Raw genomic sequence first — 18,051 nt, forward strand, 5'->3', positions numbered from 1 at the left:
TGTCCCTATCTCCTGCTCAGCTGAGGACTCTTAGCTGAAGGGCCCAGAATGCCAGACTGGGTGGCCTAAGCACCTTGGCAGCTGGCACTCAGCTCCAGGAGGTGCAGACAGCAAGTAGGAAAGGCCTTCCACAATACCCTGTGAAGAAGAAAACCATCGGGTCTTTCCCAGATTCTCCAGCTCATTTTCGGGGGATGCTTCCTCAATGACCAGTGCCCATTTTTATTATTAGATTATTGACATATAATTGACATACAATGTTATATTAGTTTCAAGTATACCACATAGTGGTTTGACATGTATGTACATTATGAGATGATCACAATTGTTTACCATCTTGTCATCATTTAAAGTTATGATATTATTCCATATTCTCCATTCTGTATATTATACCCCCATAATTTATTTTATCACTGAATACATGTGCTTATTAATCACCTTCTCTTCTTTTGCTGACAAGGTTGGTTAAGGGTTGGTCAATTTTGTTTATCATTTCAAAGAACCGGCTCTTAATTTCACTGACCTTTTCAATTGCTATTTTAGTTTCTATTTTATTTATTTTCATTCTGATATTCTTCTTTAACTTTAGGTTTTTTTTTTTTTTCTAGTTTCTTTAGGCTCAAGGTTGGATTATTTACTTGAAATTTGTCTTATTTCTTAAACTAGGCCTGTATAATTATAAGCATCCCTCTTAATATTGATTTTGCTGTATCCCATATGTTTTGGAATGTTGTGTTTCTATTTTCATTTGTCTCAAAATATTTTTTATTTCTTCTAATTTCTTCTTTGACTCATTTAGTAACATGTTCAATCTCCACGTGTTTTTTTTTTTTTTTTTTTGCAGTTTTTTCCTTGTGTTTGATTTCTAGTTTCATTCCTTTGTGGTGCTTAATATAATTGCTTATTTATTTAAGCATATAAAATGATGCTTAGTATAATTTCAGTGTCCTTAAACTTATTTAGACTTGTTTTCTGGCCTTATATGTCACATCTCCGGAGAATATTTCACATACTTTTGAAAAGAATGTGTATTCTGCTCTTTTGTACGGAATGTTCTCTCTCTATATGTATCTATTAAACAACCTGATCTAATGTGCTGTTTAAGGCCAGTGTTTTCTTATTGATCTTCTGTCTGGATGATCTATCCATTGCTGCAAGTGCGGTGTTAAATCCTCTACTATATGCCAGGCGGTGCTAGTGGTAAAGAATCCACCTGCCAATCCAGGAGACACAAGAGGGATGGATTTGATCTCTGGGTTGGGAAGATCCCTGGAGTAGGAAATGCCCCAAATTCCAGTATTCTTGTCTGGAAAATTCCATGGACAGAGGAGCCTGGTGGGCTACAGTCCATGGGGCGGCCACAGAGTCAGACAAGGCTAAGCAACTGAACACGCATGACTATTTTACTGTTGATTTCTCTTTTTAAAAAATGTCTGTTAATATTTGCCTCATGTATTTAGATGTTCCTATGTTGGTGCATAAGTATTACAAGATTTATATCCTTCGTTGGGTTGATCCCTTTATCGTTATGTAATGTCTTTCTTTGTCTCTTACTATAGCCTTTGTTTTAATGTTTATTTTATCTAAGTATTGATACGCTTTTTATTTGCATGGAACACTTTTTCCATTACTTTTGTGTTTCTTTAATATGAAGTGATTGTCTTGCAGTAGATTAAATAGTCTTTAAAAAAATAAACTCAGACTCCATCTTTTGCTCGGAGCATTTATTCCATTTACATTTGAAGTAGTTATTGATGGTGGTGTACTTATTGCCATTTTGTTAATTGTGTGTGTGTTTCTTTCTATTTTCCTTTCTGCTTCTCCTGCTGTCTTTTATTGTAATTTGATGGTTTTCTTGAGTGTTATATTTGGATTTATTTCTCTTCCTTTCTGTGTACCATTTATACATTTATGGTGTGTAGTTGCTCTGTGTTTTAAGTTTAACAACCTCTGTATCTAGTAGTCTGTGTGATTGGCACTTACACTTGAATGCAATCTAAACACTGCATTTCCACCCGATCAATGTTTTACATTTTTGACACCATATTTTATGTCTTTTTATTTTGTATATCCCTTGATTAATTATTGTACTTGTAGTTTATTTAAATTGTTTGGTCTTGTAACCTTCACACTATCTTTACATTCTTTGCTTTTACCAGTGAGATTAAAAAAAAAATATTATTTCTACTTACAGTCTTATCCTTTTCATTTGTTATTTAGTTGCTAAGTCACGTCTGACTCCTTGTGACCCCCATGGACTGTAGCCCGCCAGGCTTCTCTGTCCATGGGGATTTTCAGGCAAGAATACTGGATTGGGTTGCCATTTCCTTCTCCAGGGGGTCTTCCTGACTCAGGGATTTAACCTGAGTCTCCTGCTTGGCAGGCGGATTCTTCACCACTGAGTCACCTGGGAAGCCCCAGAGAAGGCATGCTGTTGTTTAACCACTAAGTTATGTCTCCCCTTTGCAATCCCAATGACTATAGCCCGCCAGGCTCTCCTGTCCATGGAATTTCCCAGGCAAGAATACTGGAATGAGTTGTCATTTCCTCCTCTAACTTTTCACTTAAATAAGTCTCTTTATAACTTTTCTTGTGTGGTTAGTTTAGTAGTGTTGGACTCAGCTTTTCTTGTCTGGGATATTCTTTGCCACTCCTTCAATTGTAAACGGTAAACTTGCCAGATAGAAAATTCTTGGTCATGCATTTTTTTCTTTCGGCCCTTTGATTATAGAATTTCTGCTGAAGTAGCGGTGCATGGTTTTATGGGGGTTTCTTTGCATGTAACTAGTTGTTTTTCTCTTGCTGTCTTTATAATTTTTTCTTTCTTTCTAGATTTTGACATTTTCATTATAAGGTGTCTTGGTGCAAGTATTTTCAGGTTAATCTTGCTTGGGACTCTCCATGATTCCTTGACTTGGATATTTGTTTCCTTTTCTAGGTGAGGGAAAATTTCAGTCATTTCTTCAGGTAAGTTTTTTGTCCCTTTCGTTCTTTCTTCTATTGGGAACTTTGTAATATGAATGTTGTTATGCTTGAGGTAGTCCTAGAAACCCCTTAAACTATCCTGATTTCTTAAGATTCTGTTTCCTTTTTGCTGTTCTGATTGGGTGATTTCTCCTAATTTGACTTCCAGATTCCTGCTCCCTTCTGCATCATCTATTCTGCTGTTAATTTTATGTAGTGTATTTTTTTTCTGAAAAAAAGTTTTATTTAAGTAAGGGTTTAAATATATTACATAGCATTAAAACTGAAGAGGGAGGGGGGAAAAAAAACCCACCAAAACCAGTTTAGTTCACATCGCATCGGGCAGCTGCTGTTAGTAAGCTGTGAGCTCTATAGCCACAAGACTGATAAGATCAGTTTGAAATTTATTCCCTTGTCAAAAATTTAACTGATAGAAGGTTGGCCTCACATTCTAGTTTGGACATCGATTAACTAGGACTGCTGCTGCTGCTGCTAAGCTGCTTCAGTCGTGTCCGATTCTGTGCGACCCCTTAGACGGCAGCCCACCAGGCTCCCCCGTCCCTGGGATTCTCCAGGCAAGAACACTGGAGTGGGTTGCCATTTCCTTCTCCAATGCATGAAAGTGAAAAGTGAAAGTGAAGTCGCTCAGTCGTGTCCAACTCTTAGCGACCCCATGGACTGCAGCCCACCAGGCTCGTCCATCCATGGGATTTTCTGGGCAAGAGTACTGGAGTGGGGTGCCATTGCCTTCTCCCATTAACTAGGACATGTCTGGTCAAAAATACCTTGGTGGCAAGCCAGATGTCCTGTCACCTCACTGGAGGGTAGCTGCTCTAAGCTCTGCCCACTGGGTCACGTTGGAGACATCAGGAGATCTTTCCCTGACACTGAAGGTGCCCTGTAGCAGCACAGTTGCCTCACCCACCCTTCACTCTCTGCTTCATCAAGGGCTGTTCAGGCGGTGACCTTCTCTCAAGGCAGGGAACTCTGCAGAGAGACTGCCGAGGAGCTTCCGGCCAGACATAGCCGCCTGTGATCTTGGGGCTCTGGAACTTGGCTGAAGCATCACTGTTACTGCTTTGTTCCAGGCTGGACACTGCAGGCACCTACTGCTTGACCTCTGTTTAAATGAGGGACTTCAAGACTAGACAGCATGGCTCTTTTCAGTTAATTGCATGAAGGAGTTGCACTAGTCCAAGTTAAAAGCAGACCCCAAATGGTTACATTATGCAAGCTGTGAGGTTTTTAAACTTGTGACAAAGGACAGAAGGGAAATTCTACTCATTGCAAGGAAATCCTCACTTAAGTAAGCTTCAGTGAGCCAAAAGCACTTAAAACCCCTGAACCTTCGGGGGTCCTTAGCCAGTTCAATCTCTACCAGGAACTGGCATATGTTCTTGTGCTGGTTACCCTGTAGCTGAATTACTTCTCCATATTCTTGATGCTCAATTACAGTACCATTGCAGATGAATTTTTTCTTAAATGCCTTAAGTTTAAGATAACTAGTTTCTTTTTATCACAATCATCAGTGACCCCTTGGACAGTAGTAAGGGTCTTCCTGCCATTTCTCTGTTGAATTCTTATACGAATATAATCCTCAGTGCCAGCTGGAAGCAGATCATCACCCTTACTTGCCTCAGCAAAGGGGTCAAAAGTGGAGGTTCTGGATAGCAGACATACAATAAATATGATTCCTTTTCTTTGGTGGAAATGGCCTGTGGAAGGTGGTGGTGGGAGAAGGTGGTGGTGGGAGAAGGTGGGCAGGGGGGACGGAGTGTCAGGAAGTGAGGGGGCTCGGGCGTGAGGCTGCTGAGTCCTCAGTGGTGGCCCCGTGACTGGGAAATTGTGTGTGGTGTACTTTTAATTTCAGTTATTGTATTCTTCAGCTCAAGTTGGTTCTTTTCTATATTTTACATCTCTATTTTGAAGTTCTTACTGTATTCACGTATTTTCTCTGAGTTTGATGAGCATCTTACTTTTAACCCTGTATCATGTTGCTTACTTATCTCGGTTTCATTTAGTTCTTTGACGTTTTTCTCCTATTCATTTCCCCCCCTCTGTGCCCTATTTTGACTAACTCTCTGTTTCTATGTATTACTGGATCAGCTACATCTTCTGATCTTGAAGGAATGGCCTTACGTGGAAACTTTTCTGTGGATCCAGAAGAACTCCAGCATCAGGCCCTTCAGGGTTATTCCCTACACATGGACTGTGAGTGCCCCCCACTGTGGAGGTTCCTCAGCACAGGAGGCATGCGGGGGGGTGGGACTGGACTTCAGGGTGAATGGTTGCAGTGGGCCTGACCACAGATTCAAGCACACAGGTGAGTGGAGCCTTGGATAGGGATCTTTGACCTACAGCCTCAGGGGGCAAATGTTAAGGACAAAAACAAGCTCCCAGCCCATGGGGAGTATCCTGTGCCCTGCTTACCATGTTCCTGGTCGGACACCACATCAGCGGCATCTGGTTGCAGTGCTGAACAAAGTCACACAAGGTATCCAGTTTCCCCTGAAATATAAATGCGGTTGTGAAGAAACTATAAGCACAGATGCTGCCTTTATGGGGAGGCAATGGATCCTACCAAGGTCAGAGGCAGGACCAGGATGGGAGGGAAAAGGTGGGCAGAAATGGTGGCTCCTTTCTTCCTCACACCAGCTACTCCAGGCCCTCTCTGCTGCTGTTACCTCTCACACCTCTGCCAGGCTGGGATCCAGCTCCACTGATTGGGGCTAGATAGTCTCTGGGAGAGGGAAGTATCCTCAGGCCCCCTCCTCCATGCGGCCCTTATAACCCCATCTCGGGGCCCACAAGGATAGTGCAGTGGGTTCTCTCTCTCTCAATGAGCAGACTTCTGCAAGGGTAGTAGGAGCCACAGGCCCTTCTGAGTAGATTAACCATGGTAGGAACTTGGCTCAGAAATATTTTTTCTTGTGGCCACCATGAGACTGTCATTCAGTTTGTTTCGCTCATCTAATCACTGTCCAGTGAAACCCAGGCCATTACTAAAGCCGATGACAACTTCTGTGAGAACCAGGGCCTGGCCCGCTGTGAGCCAGCCACCAAGATCCAGGGAGAGACTATGATGTTGGGGCTACCTGGAGGTAGTGGGCACCTGAGCCCTTATACCCACTGTCTTCCTCTAAGTGCCTAGGTTAGAGAGGCCTCCAGGTTTTCTCTGGCATGATGTGACCAACATACAGTGCCCATAAAGCTTATCTCCAACCAACCAAGACTTGGGGCACAGGTCTCTACTGTAGGAACTGGCTTCCTGCTCCTCTGACTCCCCAGTCTGGAAGGGGTCATCCCTCCCTTCCTAAGGACCTTTCTCACCTCCATCTCTCTTAGCGTGTCTTCTCGGCACCCACCACAAGAGACAATCACTCTGGTCTGTGCAGGGCATGGCTTCTAGAAAGAGAAACAATTGTCCGAGTCCTTGTGTGTGGCAGCTCTTGGGTGCAGACACGTGACATCTGTTTCCCTGGCACCTGTCAAGTACTGGCCACTCAGCGAATGTTTGTGGGAGAATCAAGGACAGATGAGCAGCACCCGGCACAGGAAGAGAGTGGCCTCCATGTGAAAGCGCACCAGCTCCATCTGGCTTACAAAGACGGCTCTTCCCCAAACATCAGCAAACTCCACCCTGTCCCCTTGGTTCCCAGAGGCGCCCCTGCAGGAGAGGCCGGGTTCGAGGCTGCGCCGTGTGACGGTGGCTGTCAGGGGTGCAGCAACAGTAGGGGACAGGGCTGCACTCACCCACCGCGGGCAGGTCCAGCCCCCCAGGCCCCACTGCAGCCAGTGCTATGCCAGCCCTGCAGAGACCCTGTTTGCCAGTAGACATCAGACCCAGGTCCCTCTGGTTTGGGACACGAGCCCCTTGCTCTAACTTCTTCTTATGGGCCCTGGTTTGGGTCCCCCCACCCGAGTCTGCCACAGCATCCTCTCCTGACCCTTTGTCCCTCTGCTCATCTGGGCTGCACCTCCCTCACAGCTCAATGCCATGTAAGACTCTCTCCTCCTTCCTTAGCCCCCAGTTCCTAAAGGTTGACCCCGCCAAGACCCTTACTCTGACATGAGCCAGGGGCGAAGATCAAGGAAACGGAGCCCAACACACACCAGTGCCTCGGGAGGGTGTCCAGGTGCCTGAAACCTGAGGATCCTTTTCCAAAAACTTGCCTGAGTACTTGAAGAACCATTCCTTTGTGAATGATAATAAGCCCATTGATTTCTGGAGGAATCATAGCTGTTTCTGAAACAGGCTACCCCACATTGCTGATCCAGTGCTAAAGGCCTTGGATGAGGCCATGCTGGGAGTTGAGGAATGGTGCTCTCTGGGAGACATTTTGCGTGTCTCACATTCTCTCTGGGCTCCCTCCCTGTCCCTCTGTTGCCCTCTTCTTTATGCCAGTTCTTGCTGCCCAAGTAGGAGGGAGCTTGAGGGGCAGGAAGATGTCTCATGTAGGCAGCAGAGGCCTCTCTGAGCGGGGCAGTGTGCATCAGTCCTGCTGGCAACGTCAGGACCACACACACCACTTACCTTTGGGACTGGTTTTGGGGCTGGTTTTGGCTCCTTGGAGATCTAGGATGTTAAAGAGATATAGACACAGCTGAAATTGGCGTGGAGGTCTCTGGCTCAGTCATGGCTTCAGGAGGGGATCCTGCTCAGCAGCATTGGGGGGACAAAACATGAGCATTGGGCTGTCAACCTAGGTGCCCAAGGCCTGAGCATCTGTGAGCAGCAAGGTTCTACCTTCCTGGGCCTCAAACTCCTCAGTTTTCAAAGGGAAATTGACACCTTCATGGAGGGGCAAGTGGGAAACAGGTAGACTAAGAACCCTGGACTTGATAGAGGCCTCACCTGGGAGTTTTTATCAGCAGCTCAGACATCAAATGAAGATGAGAGAAAACTCCTTACAGCCCTCATCTCCTCCCCTTACCTCCCTCCCTGGGGCCAGACTCTGTCTTTTACCATTATCAGAAAACATGCCACACGCACTCTGAAGGTGATATTTATCCTCAATGTCCCCCAGGTACCAATACCAGACCAGACAGCATACAGTGAGCTGCTGTGGGCAAAGGAGGTGGTTGCTCCATCTCTGCCCCTTTGTGTCCAGCATGGGCATGCAGATCCTGGTGATTTAGTGATGACTGATGAGAGTGACAGAAGGTACAAGAGACGGGCAGGGATCCATACTGTTTTCAAAGGCACAATTGCCCTGGAAGTTAGCGTGCTCCTGGCTGGCCTCTCCCTCCCATCAGTGTCCCTGCAGACCTTTTCTTCCCTCAAGAGCAGAGACTCCTGAGGTTTTGTTCACTTGAATCCTTCAGAAGCTTGACTGCTCTGGGGAAGTCCAAGCCTCAGGGGGTGTGGAGTCCCTTGTCCCTAGGGGCTGGGACAACCCATCAACCACCTCCCTGTGAAGATGGAAGCATGAGGCAGGTGGCTGTATGTATGCCTGGGGATGGGGGACAGAGTGTGTGCCTTGTTTGCTGGTGTGAGCACCCCAGAGCTGATGGGAACCTGCCCACAGGTGGGGTTGTGGGTGAGACACATGCCAGGCTCCCCAGGGCTTGGTGAAAACCTGGATTTCTACGCTGTGCAGGCAGAGCTCACTCACCCTTCTGTAGCACCAGAGGCAGAGAAGCAGCAGTGAGATCACGGCCAGGAGTGGGATGAGTGAAAGTAACAGGAGAAGATTGCCGGGATCCGGATACTCTGCGGGCACTGTGGGCTCTGTGGGCACTGGGGGCTCCACCTGTGAGACAAACATGTGGACTGGGTCCTCCTCCTCTGAGACACGCTTAGGTAGTGGGGCCTCCTCCTATGGACAGCCACGGACCTTATGGCCTCCTGAGAGATGAATGTGTGCAATGGATCTTTCTCCTATGGAAAAATCTCAGAACTCAGATCCTGGTCATTGGGACAATGATGGGCTCAAAAGGCTTACCCTAGAGAAGGCACACACACCAAGGTCCTGGAGTTGCCTTGGATGATCTCCTCCAAGGCACCCACTACCCATTTCCACATTGGCTTACTCAGGACCACTTCTCCTCAGGTTGCCTCATCTACAGGGCCCATAGTGGGGCTAGGAGATCATGGCTGGTACCTGGAGAGCCACTGTGGAGCCCTGGGCCACAGACCTCCACTGCTGACCCTGCTCAGAGGCTCTCCCCAGAGCCCTGTCAAGGAAGTTCAGTCCTCCAAGGAGTGACAGCCCAGCGCTCACTGCCTGCCTTGGCTGAGCGCTGGGGTTTTGCGAGGACCACAAAAAGCCATGATACACAGGTGGGCGAGGGAGGGCTGGGGGCCCTTGAGGAGTGGGGGTGCAAGAGCAGAGGCAGGAGACCTGATCACCTACCCAGAGCTTCTCTTCCCTACTTTCTGGTTCTTCAACCTTGGGTAAAGATACTCTCTGAGGCCCCATCTCACATCTGTGGTGAGGAAGTTAGTGGGTACGTGAGCACGTTGGACAGAGGCTATAGAAAGTCCCAGCACAGGCTGGGTCCACACGGGGGCTTAAAGAATGGACTCTCTTCTCTTGTTGTTCATAACCAAGGGTGCACATGCTGCGTACACGGACCTGCAGTGCCCAGCTCTTCCGAACATCAACAGCTCTGCTGGAGAGAAGCAGAAGGGAAGGGGGCATGGAGAGCTTGTGCTTAGGAAACAGGGCTGCTGAAAGGAGGGGCCAGTCGGGCAGAGGGTGACCCCATGCTGGGCCTGGAGCCAGGTGGCTCCTGAGTTCTCCTGTCAATGTGCCTATGGATGGGGGATTCTCAGGTGGCAAGTCTCATGTACAAAATGTGGAGGTTCAGTCTCAGGTTCCTGGGAAGATGTGCAGGAGCAGAGAAGGCAGGTGCACATGGGGGCCGTCACACTAAGGGAGCCCTCACAAGCCAAGACTGGACACAGGGGCAGTAGCACTAGGCACAGGTGTCCCTCCTCCCAGAGAAACCTCACTCCAGGCTGACAGACTCTGTCACCCAGGTAGGGGTGCCCCAGGCTAAGTGACCTGGATGCCATAGACCTGGGAAAAGCAGCTCCTGGGAGCAGCACTTTGTTCCCAGTTTCCTCCTCCTGAGCTGAGCCCCACCCTCCCCACAGCCCTGCCAGCTCCCCAGGAACAGAGGGCAGAGCCCCCCTGCAGAGGTCAGAGCCAGTTTGCAGAGAGGGGCAGTGGAGGAGCGTGAGAAAGGAGGAGAGGCAGAAGGGAGGCTGATGACCTCTCCAAAGTGACCGCCAGTGTTCCCCAAACAGACTTGGGAGGCTGCGGCTGTGATGTTCACGAGTGTGTTCAGAGCCCTGCCTGCTACTGCACCCACGCAGTGAAGACACACACTGACTGATCACGGCCACAGCTGTTCCCACCCTCTAGATCCCTAGGCCTGGGACCCCAATTTGGAGAGCCCAAGGTTCGCAGAGGGCCTGGAATCTGTCTCCTAGTACAGTGTCTCAGCCTCTTACACTCAACCTGGATGGAATCCAGGCTGGAGCCTTGAGCTCCCCACCACAAGGCCTGGGCAGGGGAGGTGGCATGGTGGGTCCATGGTAGGCAGAATATCAACACCATTTCTAGAATGGCTTAGAGCTTGAATTGGTATATTTCAAGTGCCTTCAATGACACTTAGTTCACAGAGAGGGTAAAGTTTCTGCAAGGCCTAGACAGATGCCCCAGGTGTCTTGTAAAAGAATTAGCTTGAATTTCACAAAGCGGATGGGGGAAACAACTTTCCAACAGTGCGATATGGCTGAGGTATTGTTCAAGGGGCCTGTATGCACAGGCTACTTGCTGGCTCTTCTGTGAGGATATTGTTCCTCTCTGTTGATTCTCAGGGTGTCTTCCCTGCAGCGCAGGTATTCTAGACATATCTAGAGGGAGGCTGCACCCCACCCACCCTGTCACTTACACAATCCTTGCTGGTAACTTTCAAGAATCGCTTGCTGTAGGTCTTGCCCAGGTCCAGAGAGTAATCAACAATAATCACTCTAAAAGAACAGAAAGGGCAGATGGAACCCAAGAGACAGGACAGATACAGTGCTTACACTTGGCTCAGTCTGTAGCCCCAGCTCTCCTCTGAAGGCACTGACTTAGGAATTTGGGGTTACTGTACTGCAAGCAGCATGGGTAAAGGGAGTTCCTCCCCAGACAACATGAGCTCGAGCTCTGAAATGAAAGCAGATGAGGCAGTGAGGAGCCCTGCATGGGGTCAGATGCCCTCATGATCCTGGGCTTAGTGGCAAGGGATGGCTGTATGTGTCACTATCCTGACTCCTCTGTATGTACACAGCATGTTGGCTTCATTTTGAAAAGCTGCCCAGAGTAAAGGTACCATCGGTGGGACACACCATCTCCCACATCCTCCCCTCCTCAGCAGAGCCTGGCCCACAGAAGATCCCTGAACATCTCAGGGGATTATCATCCAGGGCAGGGGTGGAGGATGCCTGAGCCCTCCTGGAGACAGACGTGTGCTGCCCTCACTAAATGGGGCATCCCGCAGTCTGGACTCCTCATGGTGGGGAAACCTGCCCAAATGGCCCCAGAACATAGACACTTACTGTCCAGTCTTAGCAAAAATATGTCCTTGGCAAGTTATTTTTTCATTACTCACAGAGGCAGGTTCTTTATCTAAAAGAAAACCACATGAAAAGAAGGTCAACGGATTTGTCCGTCCTTCTACCCCCGCCCCCCTACCCCCGCTTCTGCTGCCCTCGTATACTGAAGGCCAAGAAATGCATGGTTGACTGCAGAGGAGCTTTCAAATCACTATTAATTGATTAAACCAAATCTTTCCATTGCCAATTTTAAAGATTTCTTAATATAAAAAACATTATATACCAAAGATAGACAACATAAAACATGTACAAATATTGATTAAAAATTAATTATTCTTTGTTATGCCTCTCTATATTTATTAAAATGTCTTCTGAGATGTTTCTGTTAGAGGAAAATGTAATTAAAATCAACCCAATCTATCCTCATTGACGCATCACTGCTCTTGCAATGAACAGTGCTGCTCTGCCACTCTGGTCAGCCTCCAACCACATGCAGTGTGGCGGTCAGCAGAGGAGCCCAGGACTGTGTGATGGAGTCTCACGTGTGAGCCTTGTTGCTGATCCACCTCAGAGAGAAACATTGGTGAGTCAAGAGTGGGAAAGCTGTAGAGTCATAGACCCCAGGGAGTTTATCTAAGCACATTTCGTGGGGGATAGGTTGTATTTAGCCTTTCTATAAATCTGTTATCAATACGGTTGAAGGCCCAGTAGACACAGATGGGCAATTAGACCACTGTGACTATGGCTACATCAGCTCTGTACAAAGAAATAACAATGGGTCTCTTTTGAGAATTAATTGTGATAGTGCGTGTAAGGCACTTTGCACATTACCTGATATGGTGGATGCTCAATAAACACTAGCTCTCCATACAAATGATTTACTTAATGGCACCCCACTCCAGTACCCTTGACTGGAAAATCCCATGGACAGAGGAGCCTGGTAGGCTGCAGTCCATGGGGTCTCAAAGAGTCGGACATGACTGAGTGACTTCACTTTCACTTTTCACTCTTCACTCTTAGGCGTTGGAGGAGGAAATGGCAACCCATTCCAGTATTCTTGCCTGGAGAACCCCAGGGACGGGGGAGCCTGGTGGGCTGCCATCTATGGGGTCGCACAGAGTCGGACACGACTGAAGCGACTTAGCAGCAGCAGCAATCACTCCTGAAGCGACTTAGCAGCAGCAGCAATCACTCCTGAGAAAGTATAATTTCACTCCCTGAGGTCATCTACACACTCTGTAGTGTGGGAGTGTGGTCATAGCAGAGCCCTGCCCATCCTATGCACCAGTGGAAGGAGGAGAGATGGCCCAGAAGTGTGCTGAGGGAGAGACTTGCACTGGGTTTTCCAGATGGCTTTGGAACGAGAAGTCATTGAATATAAAACAATCATATCAAATCAATGTATCAGGAAGCTAACTGGCAGAGTTGAGGAGGAAGAGGAAGTCCACCTGTCCCCAGGCACTCTGTGGGGGAGATCACACCCACCTCAGTGATGAGGGCTCATCTCCTGCCCCTACTGTGGGCTTTCTCAGGCCACTCACCTATTGTGGAGGAACATCTGGTACCTGAGTATTTTCAAATAGCAGCTTTACATGCATGATAGGGCTTAGTGTATCTACCGCATGGGATCCATTGTATAGTAGAGATAATAGAGACTGAGAACAGAACGCTCGTTAGGTCAAGATCACACATGTAGAGTGGATCTGAGCCAGGGCCCAGGCCCGGCGATTGGCATCTGCTCTCAATCCCAGGTGACTCCACCCTCCTGGGAGAGCGCAGTGCCCCTGGAACAGACTGAGGGTCCTGGGGCTGCCTCCACTACTCACCGGAAGTCATGAGGGTCACATCTTTATTTCCAAGGGGCGTGAAGGCCAAGTAAAGTGTGAGAGCAATAGAGCAGTGAGAGCAGCCCAAGCACCCCAAGTCCAGCCTCTTAGGGACAAGCCCTGAGCCAAGACGCTCTTGATGTGTTGAGGGCTGATCGCTCCCCGGCCTGAGCTGAAGGGCAAGGTGGTCGGCCTTCCCAGTTAGGTCCCTTCTCCCATCATCCACGCTGCCTGTATTCTCTACAGTGAAGGGGTTTGAAGCCTTGGTTTGCTATATGTACTGAAGAGCAGTGTGGGAAGCACCAACCTGGGTACTTACTATAGACTTGGATCTCATCCAACTTATATCTGCAAGTATATTCTTTAATTTTGTCTGGATTTAGACCGTGTGCAAAAAAACCAAGTTGGTAGGATTCTGCAAAGACAATATCCATGACTGTGTTAGGAGGGGTTGAATGCTGACTTCCCTCTGATCTTACAGTTATAATAAGTCACCCCTTCAACTGAATTCCTTGGGACTCTGATGAGGAAGCAGTTGTGTTTGAATCAATGTCTCTTCAACTCTGGGCTTCACCTGTTTTCACTGAGGGTCTACTCTGAAGTGGTTGGGCTCTTGGGGGCCTCTCACCACTGCCCCTACCCATCAAAGCCCATCAAGGTCTCACACCCTCCACAGGGCCAACCCCAAGCAAAGGTCTCTCTCTGACTGATGTCTCGAGGTCTTCTCTGAGACATACCAGGAGCGCTGTCCACCTGGCCCTCCCGTACATAAATGACAGGAACCAAGATAACACAGGCTGAAGAGAGTCCTGACTCTTGGTCTGAACTGAGCATACAAGCCTGGGTGCCTGTGTGGCTTTCTGACACTTGGGGGTCTGTTCTTCCTCCCTGTGCTTCTCTGTGCTTATGGCAGGCTGAAGACCCTAGAAACAAGGCCCGGACCTGACCGAGGCAAGCAAGGGGGTGAGGACCTTGCATAAGAGAATCTCTTATGGAAGGTGAAATCTTAGCTTTAGTTCTGAAGTCTGCAATGACTGCTCTTCCCCTCCCTCTCCCTGACTCTTCGTGTACTTCATGCAACCCCCCACTGCCATTCCAGGGATTAACCAAGAACTTTATTTTGTCAGACTGAGAGACATTGATTTGCTGAGGTGCAGTTTTGGATCATAGCCCCTATGCAGGCTGCTGGATCCCCACTTGTGCTTCCTGACAACAGAAATAAATACCAGGGGATCCAGAGAGGGCAATTAGTGCACCTGGCCTCTGGTGAGCTGGCCGGGTTAAAACGCAAGTCTTCCTGCTATAAACCCAAGGTCATTAGCCTTCACCTCTGTCTCCTGGCCAAGGTCAGTTAATTACCTAAAGTCAGTTAACTCTGAAGAACATTCCTTAGAAATGTCAGCATAGCCTTGAACTTGGCAGTCCTCATTCTTTCGCTTTAGGTCTTCCTGAAACTTCCATCAAAGTGAAGTTTACAAATTCTCAGCTTTGAAGCAAATAGATTCTTAGCTCATGGGCTGATGCTGGCTTGCTGACATATTTTCTTTTCAGTTTTGAAAATATTGAAGCCCATGTAGAAAAGTCTGCATATTTTCTTGAATCCAGTAGTTAAAACAATCTTGAGAAAGAAGAATGGACTAGAAGCATCTTGCTCTCTGTTTTCAGAGTATGCTACAAAGCCACAGAAGTCAAAGCAGATAGTACTAGCACAAATACAGACACATAAATCAGCAGACAGAATAGAGAGCCCAGGAATAAACCCGTGCATATGTGGTCAGTTAATCTATTACATTGAGACAAGAGTATACAATGAGAAAAAAAATCTCTTTACTAAATGTTGTTGGTACAACTGGACAGCTCCATGTGAAAGAACGAAAAAAGACCATTTTATCCCTTAATCTACAAAAATAAAGTTAAAATGGTTTAAAGAACTAAATACAAGAGTGAAAACTTTAGGACTCCCAGATGAAAAGCAAAAGCAATGGGACAATGACTGACTTTAACATGGGTGTGTCTTTCATGTAGAAATTCTACTTCTCATTGAAATCTTAGTGAATTCCTTTCCTAAGCTCACAGAGAGGTAACCATCAGGAAGGTCCTACATATAGTCTGACTTGTAGTATCAACTTATTAGGAACAATCTGTATATTGATCAAGGAAGACCAATTAAATAAATCAGTCCATCCATACAATGAAATACTACACAGAAGCTTGGAAAATATTGTCAGCAAATTTGGAAAACTCAGCAGTGGTCACAGGACTGGAAAAAGTCAGTTTTCATTCTGATCCCAAAAAAGGGCAATGCCAAAGGAATGTTCAGTCCACTCTACGCTTGTGCTCACTTCACATGCCAGCAAGGCTGTGCTCAAAATCCTTCAAGCTAGGCTTCAGCAATATGTGAACCAAGGATTTCCAGATGTACAAGCTGGGTTAAGAAAAGGCAGAGGAATCCGAGATTAAATTGCCAACATTTTTTCAATCATGGAGAAAGCAAAAGAATTCTAGAAATGCATCTACTTCTGTTTCATTAACTACACTAAAGCCTTTGACTATGTGGATCATAACAAACTGTGGAAGTTTGGGAATAACAGACCACCTTACCCGTCTCCTGAGAAATCTGTATGCAGGTCAAGAAGCAACAATTAGAACCAGACCAACTGGTTCAAAATTGGGAAAGGAGGATGACAAGGCTGTATATTGTCACCCTGCTTGTTTAACTTGTTTAACTTATATGCAGAGTAAGGGGTAAGGGTTAGATGCTTAATCGTGTTTAATTTTTTGTGACCCCGTGGACTGTAGCCCACCAGGCTCCTCTGTCCATGGGATTTTCCAGGCAAGAATACTGGAGTGGGTTGTCATTTATGAAATGCCAGGCTGGATGTATCCCAAGCTGGAATCAAGATTGCTGGGAGAAATATCAACAACCTCAGATGTGCAGATGACACCACTCTAATGGCAAAAAGTGAAAAGCAAATAAACAGCCTCTTGATAAGGGTAAAAGAGGACAGTGAAAATGCTGGCTTGAAACTCAACATTCAAAAAACTAAGATCTTGACACTAGTCCCATCACTTCATGGCAAATAGAAGGGAAAAAGTGGAAGCAGTGATGGATTTTTCTTTTTTGGGCTCCCAAATCACTGCAGACGGTGATTGCAGCCATGAAATCAAAAGACACTTGCTCCTTGGAAGAGAAGCTATGACCAACCTAGACAGCATATTAAAAAGCAGAGACATCACTTTGCTGACAAAGGTCCATGTAGTCCAAGATATGGTTTTTCCAGTAGTCATGTACGGATGTGAGAGTTGGACCATAAAGAAGGCTGAGCACTGAAGAATTAATGCTTTTGAATTGTGCTGAGAAGACTCTTGAGAGTCCTTCAGACTGTAAGGAGAAATCCGCCTTGAACGTTAGAAGAACTAATACTGAAACTGATGTCCAATGCTTTGGCCACTTGATGCAAAGAGTCAACTCATTGGAAAAGACCCTGATGCTGGGAAAGATTGAAGGCAAAAGGACAAGGGGGCAGCAGAGGAAGAGATGGTTAAATAGCATTACCAACTCAATGGACATAAATTTGAGCAAACTCTGGGAGATAATGGATGACAGAGGAGCCTGATGTGCTGCAGTCCACGAGCTTGCGAAGAGTCAGACGTGACTTAGCAACTGAACAACAGACTGCATGATCCCATTGATGTAAAAATATCCTTGTGAAGTGTATTTAGGAAGGTATTTACACATGAAAGCTGAACTCTTTGCGGTTGTTAAACCTGGAGACAGAGGGATGGGTCAAGAGGGAACCTTACGTGGCAGAGGGACAGTATCTGCCCAAGTTGGTTGCAGGAGCAGCCCCGTCTGAACAATGGGTCCTGCCCACACCCTGCAGTCCTCCTGCCTCACCCAGCCTGCCCCACCCACCCCTTCACAAAGGGCCTCCAGCCATGATGCAGAGCTGGACGCCGACCTCAGAGGGAAGCCCTGCTCTGCCCCGTGTCTCACCATGGCCTCCACTGCTGGGCCCCACCTGCTGTGCTTCTGCAGACACTCACTCCGGCCCAGTTACACACAGGAAAATGAGTGACTAGCCGCCACCTTCAGCCTTCCCCCTAGGGTGCAAGCTTCGAGGAAGCTCAGAAACACACAGATGGATGAATTGCCAAACAATGGCGCTGAGAGCTTCAGGCCAGACCCTGCACTCATCCTTTGAGTCACTGAGAAGAGATTCTAAAGCAGCAAATTAGCCTGTGGAGGAAGAAATCAGGGAGTAGTTGCATCCAAGGGGTGGGGGCTGGTATTGCCTGGGAAGGGAGCTGAGGAGACATCCTGGAGGCACCTCCAATACTTTGAGCCTTCATGGGATTAGAGGTTACAGGTGTTGTATGCATTTGTCAGAACCCATGAAATAATATACTTGTCTGCTGCATTTCAAAATGAGAACTCAACAAAAATTGTTCCCCAGGTAAAGGTATGCAGAATAGGACTTTGGAGGCAGTATATTAGAGATAATAACTTACTTTGAAATGCATCAAGAAATAAGATAAATAGATGAAGAAAGAGAGAGAAGAAAGAAAGAGGAGTTAGAGAAAATACGTGATAAAGGAAATATGGTCTGATATTAATTGAAAATCCAGGTAGTAGAGAGAGGAGTGCCCATTGTTCATTCTCTCTGTGCTGTAGGTTTGAAACCTTCCATAATAAAAGGTTGGAAGAGC

General features: G+C 47.0%; 1 protein-coding gene and 1 pseudogene across 1 annotated transcript in view; both read right to left on the bottom strand.

Moving 5' to 3' along the window:
* LOC112444750 (anthrax toxin receptor-like) overlaps positions 1-18,051 on the bottom strand; it is a 41,975-nt gene that overhangs the window by 2,078 nt on the left and 21,846 nt on the right. Inside the window, exons 10-16 of the mRNA XM_024986890.2 lie at positions 13,661-13,756; positions 11,519-11,588; positions 10,870-10,948; positions 8,580-8,717; positions 7,499-7,540; positions 6,295-6,369; positions 5,395-5,472 (exon numbers count right to left, since the gene is read on the bottom strand). Coding sequence (XP_024842658.1) covers positions 5,395-5,472; positions 6,295-6,369; positions 7,499-7,540; positions 8,580-8,717; positions 10,870-10,948; positions 11,519-11,588; positions 13,661-13,756 — 578 coding nt within the window. The remainder of the gene's footprint in view (positions 1-5,394; positions 5,473-6,294; positions 6,370-7,498; positions 7,541-8,579; positions 8,718-10,869; positions 10,949-11,518; positions 11,589-13,660; positions 13,757-18,051) is intronic.
* On the bottom strand, positions 4,070-4,725 carry LOC112444720 (eukaryotic translation initiation factor 1-like; annotated as a pseudogene).

This window comes from Bos taurus, chromosome 28 (assembly GCF_002263795.3).
Source record: "Bos taurus isolate L1 Dominette 01449 registration number 42190680 breed Hereford chromosome 28, ARS-UCD2.0, whole genome shotgun sequence".
Taxonomy (NCBI): Eukaryota; Metazoa; Chordata; class Mammalia; order Artiodactyla; family Bovidae; genus Bos; species Bos taurus.